Source organism: Perca flavescens, chromosome 19 (assembly GCF_004354835.1).
Source record: "Perca flavescens isolate YP-PL-M2 chromosome 19, PFLA_1.0, whole genome shotgun sequence".
Lineage (NCBI taxonomy): Eukaryota > Metazoa > Chordata > Actinopteri > Perciformes > Percidae > Perca > Perca flavescens.
The window spans coordinates 19,635,618-19,651,159 of record NC_041349.1 but is presented as its reverse complement, the minus strand read 5'-3'; the positions used below and the strand labels follow the sequence as shown (position 1 = coordinate 19,651,159).

The 15,542-nt window shown below is 41.9% G+C and overlaps 1 protein-coding gene across 2 annotated transcripts; it reads left to right on the top strand.

The window, feature by feature from the left end:
- Positions 1-113: 113 nt before the first annotated feature.
- On the top strand, positions 114-13,707 carry dtx4a (deltex 4, E3 ubiquitin ligase a). Of its 2 annotated transcripts, XM_028564286.1 has the most exons (10): positions 265-331; positions 543-680; positions 898-1,112; positions 2,538-3,717; positions 10,266-10,327; positions 10,653-10,814; positions 10,925-10,986; positions 11,081-11,401; positions 11,506-11,595; positions 12,068-13,707. In XM_028564286.1, the coding sequence occupies exons 3-10, from the start codon at positions 905-907 to the stop codon at positions 12,296-12,298; spliced, it is 2,316 nt and encodes a 771-aa protein (XP_028420087.1). In that variant the 5' UTR covers positions 265-331; positions 543-680; positions 898-904; the 3' UTR covers positions 12,299-13,707. The 2 variants fall into 2 exon arrangements, with proteins under 2 accessions (XP_028420086.1, XP_028420087.1); XM_028564285.1 differs by lacking the exon at positions 543-680 and having other exon boundaries at positions 114-331.
- Positions 13,708-15,542: the final 1,835 nt, after the last annotated feature.

Sequence of the window (15,542 nt, the reverse complement as noted above, 5' to 3'; positions counted from 1 at the left end):
AGAGGGGAGCACTTGCTCAAATCGGATTGGATGTGAGAGGTCTTCAAAGAGCCTGAGTGTAGGAGTGTTCGCACACGCGAATGTCAAACATATTTTTCACCTGCCAAATTATCTTCAGTGTGAGATCCACTCGATCGAGACATTATGAACCAATAAGTAAGCCCGATTTGAAGTAAACAGAACTGTAGGGACACATCATCAAACCAATTATGTAACCAGAAATCCGGGAATTTACCTCAAGACTGAAGACATTCTCACAGTGACAGATGGAACATATAAGCACCCAAACTGTTCTACAAAGCAGTCATTTGACTGGAGACAATCTAACCCGGTAAATATTATTTGCTTTCAGGAATCTGATCTTCCCTTACAGATAGCACAGATTTGGTTTAAAAAACAAAAAGAAAAAAAGAAGAAAAAAGCAACCTTGCATTGCACGATAAGAGCCAGTCTGTCACAGTAACCTACTTTAAGAGTGCTGCACCACCGTGAGCATCCAAGTTGCATTTTCTCCTCTCACCCTAACTTGATTGTGATTTCAGTAGACGTCACTCATCTGCATAGGGAGTAAAATGCAACCATCCTGCAAGGCTTTTTTGCGCCCTGAAACTCTCTTTAGCCTCGCCGTGTGATAAAAGGACCTACTAATTGCTGCATAACCGAAACTACAAACATGGAAGGTACAGTTTGCATGTAGTGTCATGCCAAAATATATATTTATATGCACAGATAGGAAACACATCTGGGTTGCAAACTGTCCAAGATGGATGCAGCGCCGCTGTGCGCAGGGATGCACGGCGGAGCGGCAGCAGGGTGTCTTTAAATGCCCACCATCCCCCGCGGTTTCGCTTTCATTTATGCCTCCCTATTGTCAGTTGTATTTTTTCACCTTTGCAGGAGTAGGATGTTACTAGCATCCGCTGTAGTGGTATGGGAATGGCTGAACGAGCACGGACGCTGGCGGCCCTACAGCCCGGCTGTCTGTCATCACATCGAGGCAGTCATCCGGAGCGACCCGCGGTGTGGTAGTGTTGTCCTCGGCCAGGTGGACTCTCGCCTCTCGCCCTACATCATCGATTTGCATTCCATGCACCAGTTCCGACAAGACACAGGTGAGAAGCAGAGAGGAGGGAGAGACAGGGCGGAGTGTGTATACGGTGTAGCTGGGCCTGATGGAGGCCTTTTTATTGCTCATGTGTCTACTTTATCTTTGCAAGCCCTTATGTTGATTCTGCTCCAGAAGTTGATGTCCTGGTGGGAGTGTTTTGCTGCAAAGTGGCTTCTTATTTCTGCAGCAATGACATCAGTGCCATTCTTTATATATATATATATATATATATATATATATATATATATATATATATATATATATATATATATATATATATATATATATATATTGGATCCCTAAATCTCGTTTCCCATATTTTACACCTTTCCTGTATTATGTTACATTATATGTAAATGACCGGGAGAGATGCTGTGTGTCTGTGATTTTGAAAGGTGTCAGTGGTGAGTCATTCTGGTGGGACCTGTGTGTGTTTGCAATGTGGCACCTAGGCCCCAGCTGAAGTGTCCAGTCATAGCCACAGATTCATTTTCTTTTTTACTGCAAACACTGTCATTAGTACCATTGCCTTTTATAGCAGAATATGGGCATACAAAACCATCCTTCACGAGTTAAAGCTTCATGAAAGAGAGGCAAGCAGAGCAGTAAGACAAAGCCGGGAATTGTCAGTTGTCAGATGTCTAACTTTGGCAGAGAACCCAACATCCCCCCCTCTCAACATTGGCTGACAAAAGCCTTTGTGAAGTTTGTTTTCCAAATCCAGCAGAAGCTTACATAGGGGATGCTGTCTAAATATTAGACCGTGAGGAGGAATACTACAGTATACTGTAAAAAGTACATGAGGTGCATTTTACAGTTCTGACAAAACTGCCTTGTGATCCCGAAAAGGTTTCATCTCTCACTTCAAGATTCAAGCTCACTCATCTTTAAAGAAATCTTTGCACCCCTTTGTGTTTCAGACACAGGGATTGATATGTGAAGGCTTTACAGTAGAAGAACTCTGTAGAGTTTCTCTGGACACCCTGGGAAAGCAAACACAGCCAGCTTTGGGTCGGATCAAGGCTGCCAGCCAATCAGAATTCAGAACACCGTGTGCTGTCTCCAGGGACAACCTGTTTGACCAAATTCTTAGCAAGCAAACACAGACATGTTGAATTTGTTAAGGTTGCAATCTACTTGTCCTCAGTAAATACGACAGTCAGCCACTTACCTCCTATTGCAGCCACGTCTCATCACCAAGTGTCATGATAGTAGTTCAGGCTTAAGAGAGAAAGATGATCAGACTTTATAGTTACAGTAGAAGTCTTGCACATGTAAAAATCAAGCAGTAAATCTGTCCAAAGTGCTATTCATGGAAATAATCCAAATGCAATATGGCTGTATTACTAGCAGCAGTTGCACCTTTTTCAAATTGTAATACTGTGCATGAATCTTTTGCATTTTTCTGACCTCCTAATTACTGCCTTAGGTACCCTTCGACCGGTACGACGTAGCTTCTACGACCCCACCTCAGCGCCAGGCCAGGGCTGGTTGTGGGAGTGGGAGAACGACGCTGGCAGCTGGACGGCCTACGACACGGAGGTGGGCATCGCAATCCAGGCAGCACGCGATCGTCAGCAGCCCTGGCTGGACCTGGCGCCGCTGGGTTTCTGCTACCTTATTGACTTTGAAAGCATGACCCAAATCAACGGGCAGACCCAGCGCTGCCGCCGCATCCAGCGCCGCTCCGACCTGGCTTACCCGCTGGTGTCCGGCCCCTTGCCCAAATCCCACCACGCCTGGGGGCCCATGTCCATGCCCAGCCATGGAGGACTGCTTGGTGTGGATGTATCTGGAGTGGGCATGGGGATGCGGATGAGCAGCAGTGGGACTGGAAACGGCAGCGCGTATCCCAGCGGGGCACTCCCTGCCTCATCAATCACCTCCTTGGGACAGCCCTGCGCCTGTCAGCAGTGTATGTTGGTGCTAAGTGTCAAAGCAGGCGCCATGTCTGCTCACACTCTAGGTCGGCGACCGCCACAGACCAAACCACCTAGTCCCAAAATCAGCAGTTACTCTGTCCCAGGAGGGTCGTACTCACTAACCCTCCCTCGACCTCCTTCCCTGTCACGGTCATTTTCCCCCCACAGGACGTCCATAGTCGGGGCGACAGGTGGTTTTAGTCTAGGTGGTATGGGTGGTGCAGGAGGTGTTGGAATCGTCGGTGGTAGTGGCGTTGGCAGTGCCAGCTTTGGTTACGGAGGAGGCTTCACCCACTCGCTTTCCCTCCTTGGCTCAGCCACCGCCGCCTTGTCCATTTCCTCCACCCGTCCCCCGCCTCCACCTCTCCCCCCTCCCCCACCACCTCCTCCTCCACCCTCCACCACACTCTCATCTGCTGCCACCTCTCCCCCTCACCCCTCCACCTCGTCCTCCCTCTCTGCTTCCTGTTCTGCCCCTACAGTGCCCGCTCCAGGCCCACCTATCATCTCCACGGCCGCCTCCACCTGCACGCCCTCGCCTTCTGCCCGCGTCCTGGGTCCAGTGTCTTCATCTGGTGCTGCTGCCTGCGCAGCCCCGCTGCCACCCCGGTCCAGCCTAGCAGGGCTGAGCCGACCTGCACTGCAACGTATCGCCATGGCTCAGTCACGTGCCCTTATCGCCTCTGGGTGAGTACACAACCACTGTAGTAGTATATCAGTTTGCTCAAAATATTCATTTACAGTTAAAAGGGTTCTATCATCCAAGAAAAGGTAAGAAAACCGCTGGAAATTAAGTGTATGGATTTCCAATGGAGCATATTTAAGCAACCACCCATCTGAAGAATTCAAAATTGTTACTTACTACACAGTAGTACATTTCTCATATTCATTTTTCAGTTTAGTCCCACATTAAAATCTTCTTCCACACAACTATTTAAAAAGGCTTTTATATTTATGTAAATGGGAAAAAAAGGGTGTAGTGCTCATTGACTGTAAAGGCAATACTGAATTGGTCAAATGATTAGCTTAAAGCTGCAATAATCAACAATTAATATTGTCATATTAACAGTGGATCAAATGACTATGTGCAACGTAAAAAGGGTCGGTCAAATTGAGAATTAACACCCAGCAGCAGCAGGCAGCGGCTTTCAGTGCAACGCCAAACAAAATCCACTGTCAGCTACGTACCTGCCCAGCACCAAACAGTTAGTGACAAGCTGGTGAGCATGAAGGCTAAAAAGACAACTTACATAATATAAGAATACAAACACATGTATAAACACAAATTAACAGACAAAACAAATCCGAGAAGAAAAGACGGAAAAATTGTCAAATGATATTATAGAAAGTATAGAAGCAGTGGGCAGTTTGAATGCCAGCTAGTTTAGGACATTTTAATGGTCACTTAATGTTTGATGTGGCATTCAAATGACATCTTCACAGAGACTACATCCCTTATCAATATACTGTATGAAACCAAATGAGACCAACTGAACAGGATTTGTAAGACAATCAATTTAGACAGGCCATTCTAATTTGTTTGAAGCCCTCATTACACAGTGTCTGACATCAGCGCTCATTAGCATTCATGAGCCTTTAATCTTTGTGACAAAGTCCATCGGGCTCGTTCATTTCCATGGAAATACAATGAAAAGCATTCACACTGAACAAGCCAAGCTCTCACAAGTGTTTCACATTCCAGACATTTATCATGCAACCGCTTAATGATGGATTTATTTTACACACACACACACACACATACATTTACATAATTTGTATATTTTTCATGCAAACAATTTTTCGCACGGGGGGCCTGAAGAAATCAGTAAAGTCTTTAAAATACTTTATGGTTACATGTGTGTAAGCACTTTTGCTTTGTTAACTGTAGCAACATGGGCTGATTGTAAAAAGGCACGCTGTGGGTTTTACTTAACAAACTACATCTGGAACAGGTCTGTAACATCTGGGATGCCCCCATCGTTATGGAATGATTGATATTTCCATCAGTGGGCTTCTTTTCCTCAGACTTCTCTTTGAGTTTGAACACAATCACAACAAAAGAATCTGAGATGTTTTCAGATGTCTTTTATCACAGTATGTGGAGGGGTGTGTCTTCATTCTATACACCGTGCTAATAAAAGTGCTGCTGGCTGTGTCACCAGTTATACTGGCAGATGTTATTCACTGGGAAATTAGGTTAAACGTTTGGTGACAGAAGCAACACATTTTGTCTGTGCTCTCTTTTTAAATCTAAGTTTCAGACGTGTAGGGAACAAGAAGTCTGATGTGGAAACTTGAAGCTTCCAGTGCACAAAATAATCTGAGAATGATCTTTACTATGAAGTAGGAGACATCTTGTTTGTAGTAATATTTCTAGATTATGGACTTTGTATTGGGAGAGAAGGAGTAGGTTTTTATTTTAAGAAGGCCTTGACCAACTGCCACTTTGCTCGTTTGAAAGCCATGATGTCTCTCTCTCATGGAGCGAGACCGCATAAAGAGCAAGATTCCAGATCGGCCCATCTGAGCTTCCATTTTCTCAAAGGCAGAGCAGGATACCCAGGGCTCGGTTTACACCTATCGCCATTTCTAGCCACTGGGGGACCATAGGCAGGCTGGGGAAACGCATATTAATGTTAAAAAAAACTCATAAAGTGAATTTTCATGCCATGGGACCTTTAATGAATGATGGAAGTATCCAGGTATCATAGCCAGAGGGCGCTGGTTAGCAATATATCTGTTGTCAGTGTAGTAAAGAGGTTCCGAGAAGACTTTCGGACCAAGAGCACTGCTGTTCCTATTTTATCATTCCTTTTTCTGTTTAACAGCTGGTTCTGTTTTAGCGCCTTGTTGTGAGCACACTACACATTTTTAGCATCTACATTTTACCAGATTCCAATTAAATAACCTATCTTTTTGAAACATTTCGCTCACAATCATTAAGTGTCACTGAAAGAGATGTTTCTGGGGTGCTCTAGATTGTTGTTATGCAGCTGCTTCAAATATAACTTGCAAGACATTCCCACATTGGTCAAACACATGCAGTCACTTTATTTGTGTTTTGATAGCAGGTCTGCGTGGAACTTCTTGTACTGTGATCAAATGTTGAAAAATGACCACATGCTGTGGAGAATTTCCATGTTAGCATACCCAACATCTCCCCAGCAGAGAACCCCAGCTTTCTGGATCATGGCATTAGCAATCCAGCTAAGCTTCAGATTAATACCAAATACCAATAATAATTCATTAATATTCATGCTTCAGTAATCAACGTATTTTGTGTCAGGTGAGCTGTGTGACTGACTCATTCTTTCAACCCATCAGGTGAGAGCACCTGCTGATTCTTGCTCACCCCACAACTCACTTTTCTTCTCTCCTTCTTTGTTCTAAGCTCCACTTAGTGCTGCTGCTGTCCTCATTTTATTGCTTTATCCCCAAATTCATAAGTGCACCACATGGGTACTGGAGCAGTGGAGAGAACACCTCCCAAAGCTCTACCCAGTGGTTCAATCATGGAGGTACATGTGGGTAATTAGGCTCGCATTTTTGTTTTGAGTCATTTAAAGAAGAAAACGATTGGGGAAAAAAGTGGATTATTGACCTTTTGAAGCATTTCTTCATCAGTTGACATTATGTTTTAGCAGTATGCCTATTCTGCTGGTTCTGCACTTCTCATTTGGTGTGACTGATATTTACAGCTTTGATACTGACAAAAATATTACAACGATTTATCGATTGCACCATGCACTTTAATGGACATAGCACTTTATGGGGTTTTTCTAGAGGGATTTATGGGAAATTAAATTAGGTACAAAGTCATGGGTAAATTCTTTTCATGGGGACATATATAGATAAAGCAAACGGGTGAACAGCTTAAAATGATATGCCTGTCTGTTTGTTTTTGCTCTAACAATATTTCGTTGTTATGATGTAGCAATGACAAAATAAAACTGAACTGAACTGGAGAACCTGAGGGCTTCAGAAGCCCAACAATCTTCTGTAAGACAGACAAAGTCACAGGTTCAAACGTGTCAAAGATAGCAGAGCAGAGGACAGGGATTCATATCCTCTGTGTCCTCCATGGCTGCTAGCAACTGTTTAGAGGAGGGGTGGGGGCGCATGCGCGATCACGGAAGGCTTGTATCATGTGGACGCACCAACAGTGTTGTTGTCATTACATAGAATTCCTAATGGGGGCGGCAGAAACTACACACTACATTTTGGTCCACTTTGTTCACCAGCTTGTTGCTAATTGTGCCTGTCTGCTGTGTGGTGCTGGGCAGGCAGTGTACACTGGGTTTATAGAGGGTTTTTTTGCTAAAAAAAAACAACTGCCTGCTGTGACTGGCAACATTGCAAATTAGAGCACCCAGAGTCAAACAGGTTGCTGGCCAGAACATCAAAATAATGAGTTGAAAGACATTCAAACATCATTTCATTGTCTGTAGTCCTCTCTCTTTTATTTGTTTGTTCGGCCATAGCAACCGTTTAACTTGCAACGCAGAGACCAGAAAAAAACAGTACACACACACACACACACACATACACATATACAAGTGAGTTGAAGAGCGAGTCTGTGTTTACTCTGCCTATACTCTCTGGCAGACCAACCACTGCTGGGTGATGGAAAACAGCGCTGCTTGACACCCAGTGTGTGTGTGTGTGTGTGTGTGTGTGTGTGTGTGTGTGTGTGTGTGTGTGTGTGTGTGTGGCCATATGCTGCATCTTGTATGTTTCTATCATCCAGCGGTCCAGATGGCGGCTGCTCTAATTCCACTAGATTAGCTGGGATTAAAGAAACGGGACCAACTGACTCTTCTTTCCCATCCTTTCTCTGCCTCAATGCCAGTCATCTTATTCTATTTATGCTCAGGTTGGACCCAGTCAGCCAGCATGTTTTTGTGACTTTGTGAGTCATGTATGACACACACACACACACAGGAAGCTGACAGTACAGCTTAGACACTTTGTTGGCAAACAAGCAAATATAGTAACAGAGTACAGTGTAAGCATATTGTCAGGTACAGGAACTAGTGACTGTAAGTTGTTCTGTGTCATGGTTCCATAATTTATAAGGACTCTTCCCCCTAGTGAAAACAATGTGCAGAAATGTGTTACTGTCTTTCAGAACTAAACATTCAACCTTAAAGCCTACACTTCAGTCTACAATCTGCCTATGTTACCTTATTGTTACCCTAAGAACAAGGTCGGTAAAATTAGATTTTCTATATAAGATAACTGATCAGCTGTCAAATAATAAACAGCTGGACATCTCATTTTATTTAATATTTCAAAAGGCGATTTCTTCTTTTTTTTTTTATTTACCACTATCAGGTATGCACCTATTGCTTCCTTTGGGTTGTAAAAGAGCATGATCTGATGTCACGCACCCTCTGCTTTGAATTTAATTGGGTTAGCACATGTCAAAAAGAGCACCTTGCTAGTCATCATATCAATTAGAGGTTTCAGTTATAGACATAATCTATGGTAAAGTATAAAATATATATAATAGCAGTACAGTGTGCTTTATATAATACAAACAAAATACTCACAAAAAGACATGCATTAAGTAGAAATAGAAAAAAACTGTTTTTTTAGTATAAAGGTTTTAAAATACATACTAAATGCACTGTAATTAATACTGAAAGACAGTAAATTATTATAAGGGAAGGTTGTTGTTTTTTTAAATAATGATGTATGCGCAGTTTTAATATATATATATATTTTCCCATTTCACAAATCAAGAGGAAAGACTAAATGGCAAGAATAAAGTAAAAGTAAGAAAAAATATTTAGAACGCACATACATAAAAGAAGAAGAATGACCAAAAACATAGAATAAAAGGCATGAGGGTGGGTAGTCCTTGTGGGAAATAAGAAATTAATTAAATAGATAAAAGAGAAACAGATACAAATATCTTTACTAGGTAGTCGAGTAGTAAAGGCTCAAAACACATAAGTGGAGCTGTGCATTTGAATGATAAAAAGCATCTGTTTAGACATTTTCTTTCAATATGAAATCCTTCTTTGTTGTTAGCATGGTGCACATTCTAATTCAATCTATAGGGACTGTAGGTTGTAATGCAAACATTACAGTTACAGTCAAAGTGATCACATAGGACAATATTAATGGATAGCTTTGATTAATGCAACACAGCAAAGTTTTCAAATAACCCTGGCCAAATCCAAGGTTAGGATTTTATGATAGCAGGTGTAAAAGAAAGAAAGAAAGAAAGAAAGAAAGAAAGAAAGAAAGAAAGAAAGACAGGAAATATGCTTTATTGGTCAATCAACAAAGGCAATTGTACACAAGGCAAATTAACACAAGGCAGTTTAAATGTATCTCTTGGCAATGGCAGTGTGTTAGTAGGCTACATCAACAAGTCGTATGTGCTCGTGTCTGTCAGCCTTATGGCAGCCAGTGTGACGTGGTTACTGACAGGTAATCCCTCCTGTGACAGACTAGAGTTTAGTCAACAGATAGAAACAGGTGGATTAGCCCTATAAAAGGAGGAAGGAGATGTGACACTGGCACACAACCATAGGAACTGAGAGACAGAGACAGGCGAGTGCCATAGCAAGTCAACTGAAGCGACAAGTGGAAATTATTGCGGCAGTATATTTGTCTTTGGTGCTTTCGAGCAGAAAAAATGACTATTATCAGAATTGGCAGTCCGTAAGTACACACCTGTTTTACCTTTTTAATGAGCAGAGATATAGTACAGCCGTGGTTAAGGATGGTTTGACATTTCATTAAAATAAGGGCAAGTTCACTACTGTCTGAAATATTTTTATTCAGCAGATTTAAGGGGACTGACACTTTGCACAATCCACAGATCTAGTTGGCAGCAGTTTCATGTAGGAACTATTTTCTTTCTAGTGTAGTTGTACACAAAGATAGCAAAATATCTGGTTTGCCTTGTTTAACGCTGCCATACACATCCTAATCTTAAACCTTACATAGCAGGAAGTCCTAGCTGGCAATTATAGGACAGTAAGTCAAATCGTGATGAGCAACGCCCGTTTGTTTCTCTACATAACTCGGCAAAAGCTCCTTATCCTGCTGACTGAGGTGAACAAGAAGCTAGCGTATGCTGCTTGTCACTCCTCCTGTTTACTTGTGACTCCTCCCTCAGATTCTGACGCTATGAATCTGGGCTGAGGTGACCGGACCAGTTGCATGTCTGCTTTTTGTCAGCAATCTGTAGATTCATATTTAATTTTTTCTTGTTTCAGAGTGCCAACTGTTCCAGTGAAAAACCTGAATGGATCAAGCCCTGTACACCCTGCGCTGGCAGGTACATTATTTCTCATTATCTTTAAATCGATCAGAAGTACTTTCTTAAAATAGGTCTAAAATTCAGCTTTTAAGACTTTGAAGAGGCATCTTGTTTGTTAAGGTTTGTTGTACTTTACAGCTCTTTAAATAAACATTTAAGTGGCACTGATGTACTTCCATACAGACACCACAATTTATGTCATTTTTGACATGACTAGACTAAATCAACTGGCCAAATCTTATGAGTATGGTTAATAGATAATTTGCTGGATAAAGAGCTCATCACGTGCTGAGTAAATCTCAAATACAGTGTCTAACATCCCCCCTCTGCTGGCTGTATCCAGGCATTACAGGCATCCTGATGAGCGCAGCAGGACTTCCTGTCTGCCTGACTCGCCCTCCCAAGTTGGTGCTTCATCCTCCACCGGTCAGCAAGAGTGACATCAAGCCCGTCTCTGGTCTGGGCCACTGCTGTCGCAAGACCACAAAGAAACAGGCTCGTAAAGGTGGGTTTGATGATAAAGTCTGCTTCATGTTTTTCCCCCATATGCAGTCATACCTATGCTGTGCATTTTGGTCATAAACAGATCATCATACTTTATGTTCCTTCACGTAGGGAAGACCCCGGAGGAGGTGGTGAAGAGGTACCTTCAGAAAGTCCGCAATCCCCCAGAGGAGGTGAGTTCTCCTTTTATGATTATTTTGATTTCATTCTTTTGAACACCCGTTTTCAATGGTTAAACAACATATTTCGTACTTGTTTCGTACTCAGGACTGCACCATCTGCATGGAGGCCCTGGCCGGACCATCGGGCTACAAAGGACCAGGCGTGGGTGGCATCTCCCGAGCCGAGTCGGTGGGCCGCCTGGCACAGTGTGGTCACCAGTACCACCTCCAATGCCTCGTTGCTATGTACAACAATGGCAACAAGGACGGCAGCCTGCAGTGTCCCACCTGCAAGACCATCTACGGAGTCAAGACCGGCAACCAGCCCCCGGGCAAGATGGAGTACCATGTCATCCCCCACTCGCTACCCGGCCATCCGGACTGCAAAACCATCCGGATAATTTATAACATCCCTCCTGGCATTCAGGTAAAGTTTCACCCATGCTTACATGACACTAGCTTCTAAATGATGAATTCAAGGAAGCGTTATTGGTTTTGCTTGCATAATGTAATTGCTGACTTGCTGTTTAGGGCCCAGAGCACCCAAATCCAGGCAAACCCTTCACTGCCCGCGGGTTTCCCAGACACTGCTACCTCCCTGACAGCGAGAAGGGACGCAAGGTAAATGAGAACTTTTCTCTATTGTCTAACTTCCTGTATGGTTTGAAGTTAAAGGTGCTGTAGGTAGGATTGCGAAGATCCAGGACTTCACCAAAACATTTGAACATCAACAACTTCTCAGTCCCTCCCCCCTTTCTGCTAAAGCCCAAAACGGTCTCCTAAGTCCCTCCCCCAACAAGGGAGAATGAATGCGTGTGCATGAGCATTGATTGACACACAGTTAGACAACCCCCCTGGCCCTGATTGGTGCATCTGAACAGGGAACAGTGATTTTGCAAATCACACTACAGGTTGTAGGTGGTGCCATATTTTTTAATTACGTGCTTCATGTAGTTCTACTCTAACATAGGGTCAGTTTCAGCAAATATGACAGAAAGTTAGTTTTATAAGTCTTACCTACTGCACCTTTAATGTGACTGGATAAAATGTAATCTTGTATCTTGTATCTTGTAAAATGTATCTCTACGTCCAGGTTCTGAGGCTTCTACTGGTGGCGTGGGACCGCCGGCTCATTTTCTCTGTGGGTACATCCAGCACCACAGGCGAGTCCGATACAGTCATCTGGAACGAGGTGCACCACAAGACGGAGTTCGGTTCCAACCTGACGGGCCACGGCTACCCCGACCCTGGCCACTTGGACAACGTTCTGGAGGAGCTCAAGGCTCAGGGCATCACCGAGGAGGAGTGCCTACCGAGAGACTGAACGGAGACATTCACACATGATCCTGGGAAGGGATCCACAGCTGGACAGAGGAATTATTTTCAAAGTCTGAATAAAAAAATATGTACTGAAACAACTATAACCACCAGAGATGGAAAACAACTTCTAAAAGCAAAACTCTTTGCTGAGAATAAAATTTCTCCTATGACTGCATGAGTCAGTTTCGATACACGGGAAATAATGTTTTTCTCCCGTGTCAAGATTGCAGATGATATTCAGTGAGACATTTGAGACCACTGTGCACATACAAGTAAGTGTTAGATTTAAAAATAAAAAATAAAAAAAAATTATACTGTGAGACTTCATATCAAGAATGTAACTAAGTGAATTTTGCTGAATTGAAGTGTTTACCACGCCTACTACTGCTGCTGCTATGTGGAACTGAAAGGAGGTTAAAATGGAGAAAAGAAGTGGAGGTCTGTACGTTTTGTCAAGTGTTAGTCCACAAGCAGAAGGAACTTGTCACTGCAGATAAATATTTCAAGTGTATAACTGGATATCTGAGCATGAATATTTGCTGACCTCTAGTGGTACTTTTCCAGAACTACATTCCTTTTTAGGTTTGATTTTTATTCAATTGTATTGTTGTAAATTATGAATACTTGATATATTATATGATATTGATTCCATTTTATCATGTTTTTTATAATTTAATTTTGTTTTATATGGTATGTTTCTTTGCATTGTTTTTGGGTGTGGTGTGACTGAGATGTGGGGTGAAGTTAAGATAAACTGCTGGTGTACCAGAGTTTGCCTGACACTTTATATGCCATATACCAGCATCATTTTCAGTATTTTGTATTTGATAGGTTCAGAAACTGACATTCCTTAATTGTTCTGCCCTCAGAGCATGGGTGCATTAATAGCTTTCTATGTCTTCTTGTATCTGCGTTATTGTTAAGGACTGATAGAGGAAAAGCTACTATGGATTACACCATTCCCCCCTGGAGGAGTAGATTCCCAAAAAGCTAGGATTGGACCTCCTGCTTGAGCTCAGACTTGCACAGAGCTTTCTACTTAGTATAAAAAAGAACCAGACAGCTTATATCTACTGTATAATTGTGTAGGATACACACACCAGCCTCAAATGCTCTAATCACACTACAAAATGTGCTCACCAATTGTTTTTGTCATATTAAGTTTTTGTCATGAGCAGGTGCAGAAGATTATCTCTTGTTGTGGATCCACCTTTGGCCAAAATGGTCCAGTCAGTTTGCATTCGGTCTGTTGTGGACCGGTGTATTATGAGGTACGTGTATGGTATTTGTTGACATACAGATGTAGGCCAACATTAAAAGCATTTATACTTTATGATACTTTATGTATGCACTGTACTGTATGTATGTGTTTTATGTGCACAAATTTGCATTAAACATTTTTCTAAGGTTCAATGAGATAACAGAACTTTATGCCGCTTTACTTCTTCTTTTTATGTAAGGTTGATTATGTGATGTTTCTTTAAGTCCATAAATGTGCCAGCCTTTATTACTTTAAAGTAAGACTATGTAACTTTTGATAAACCGCAGACACTGTGGCCATCAGTGGCAAATACAAGATCATAGTAAATGCTAAAACATTGTGTAACAGTAGCACAAGTAGAGAAGAATCCATTTTCTAACGTCAGCTAACATTAGCCACCAAACACTACTGGTCATACCAGACTAAAATTTTTAAACAGTGTTTTAGTCACTGTCTGTTCAGCTATTGCAGTGTTGCTGTGAAACCCCCTTTTCATTTGATTTAAGCCTTTGTATAAATATTCATGGAAAGATTAAATAAACTGACGACAAAGAATGCAGGTATTAGTTACAGTATGCACCACAGGATGTATGAAATACAAGCAACTTGCATACAGTAAAGTGCAGCGGGACTATTCAATTGAAAAATTAGACAAGACAGATATTTTTTCTTGTGTGTTCACTGTTCTATGTTATACTTGATTTATTTGAATTTGTCATCCTGCAGTAACACACTGAGATCATATATTTCCACTGCTTGTATTGGAGATAACCTATTGTATATTTTCAGAAAGATCAAATCATGTGTTCTATCAAATCATGGCAACACTGTGCAGTTCCTCTATGCACTTTCCATAAAGAATTATAGCAATGGCCATCTTAAAACTACAGTGGTCGCATTCGCTTTTTTGCAAAGATTACTGTGTTGTAGATAATTAGTTATCGAGACATTTTCTTTCATCATGTGGAAATTTATAAAAGGCTCCTGGAAAATAGATCCTGATTAGTCTTGTCATATAGTTAAATTATACAATGTTGTGTGATTTTACAGATCACCCACATTACTTCAAGAAATGAGCGGCGCGTAACCAGTTTATCTGTAGATTAGTCTGGCTCCTGGATTAGTAGCCCGGATTACTTCCACCTTAATGAATGAGAAAATGTACGGAGATAGTTAAACACAATTATAGTGGTCCCCAGCAAGAGGATTTACTCACGATGTTGAAATAGGCAAGGGTTAGTATGTCAGTGACTATTTATTTAAAAATAATGCATTTAAGTCTCACTTAATGTCTTATTTAAAACAATGTGAAATACCTACCTACCCTGCTTAACGCTGAGCCATAGGCAACAATCACAACCCTGCAAAAAAAAATGTTACCTTCAGGAAGTCGGTAAAGCGATAAATATGAACCCATACCCAAAAGACCAATCAAATGTATTTACTTTTTGAGACGCAGTCCTTTATGCACACTGGTGGAAAAACAATCACACACAAAAAAACTTTCACGACAACTTTCATTTGCCCTTCAACTTCTGTAACGGCGGAGCTTAAAACGTTTGTCTTAAGTGACAGATGTGATGGATTGGGCAAAGCGGCCAATTTAGTATGAAAATGCACCGGCCGCCTGTCAGGTTACTGCGGAGCAGATGGGTTAAGGGTCTAATCAGGCCAGAACTGAGTTAAGCTGGACTGACAACAACTAGTGGCACCTTTGAAGATGAAGTGAGGGTGGGCTTGTGTTTTAGTGCATTACCACATCTGCACATTTTGGGGAGTCAAAAGTAAATAAGTGGAAAGACATGGAAAGACAAATCAGGAGGCAAAATGCTCAATGGAAAAGGGGAATTGGGTTTTTACAGTCCATGTATTTGTGTAAAAGACAGTGTGGTTTTGATGGACTAATATTCTTTAAAAAAAAAAAAAAATAGGTGCTAACAGGCAAGTAGAAAGAAATGGAGCAGGAGACAAGGGGAAATAACTGCAC

Coding starts and splice junctions, on each gene's coding strand:
- dtx4a (XM_028564285.1), top strand. CDS start 267: ATGGAACATATAAGCACCCAAACTGTTCTACAAAGCAGTCATTTGACT. Junction 3,718..10,265: donor CGTGCCCTTATCGCCTCTGG/GTGAGTACACAA, acceptor TTCTTGTTTCAG/AGTGCCAACTGTTCCAGTGA. Junction 11,402..11,505: donor ACATCCCTCCTGGCATTCAG/GTAAAGTTTCAC, acceptor CTTGCTGTTTAG/GGCCCAGAGCACCCAAATCC.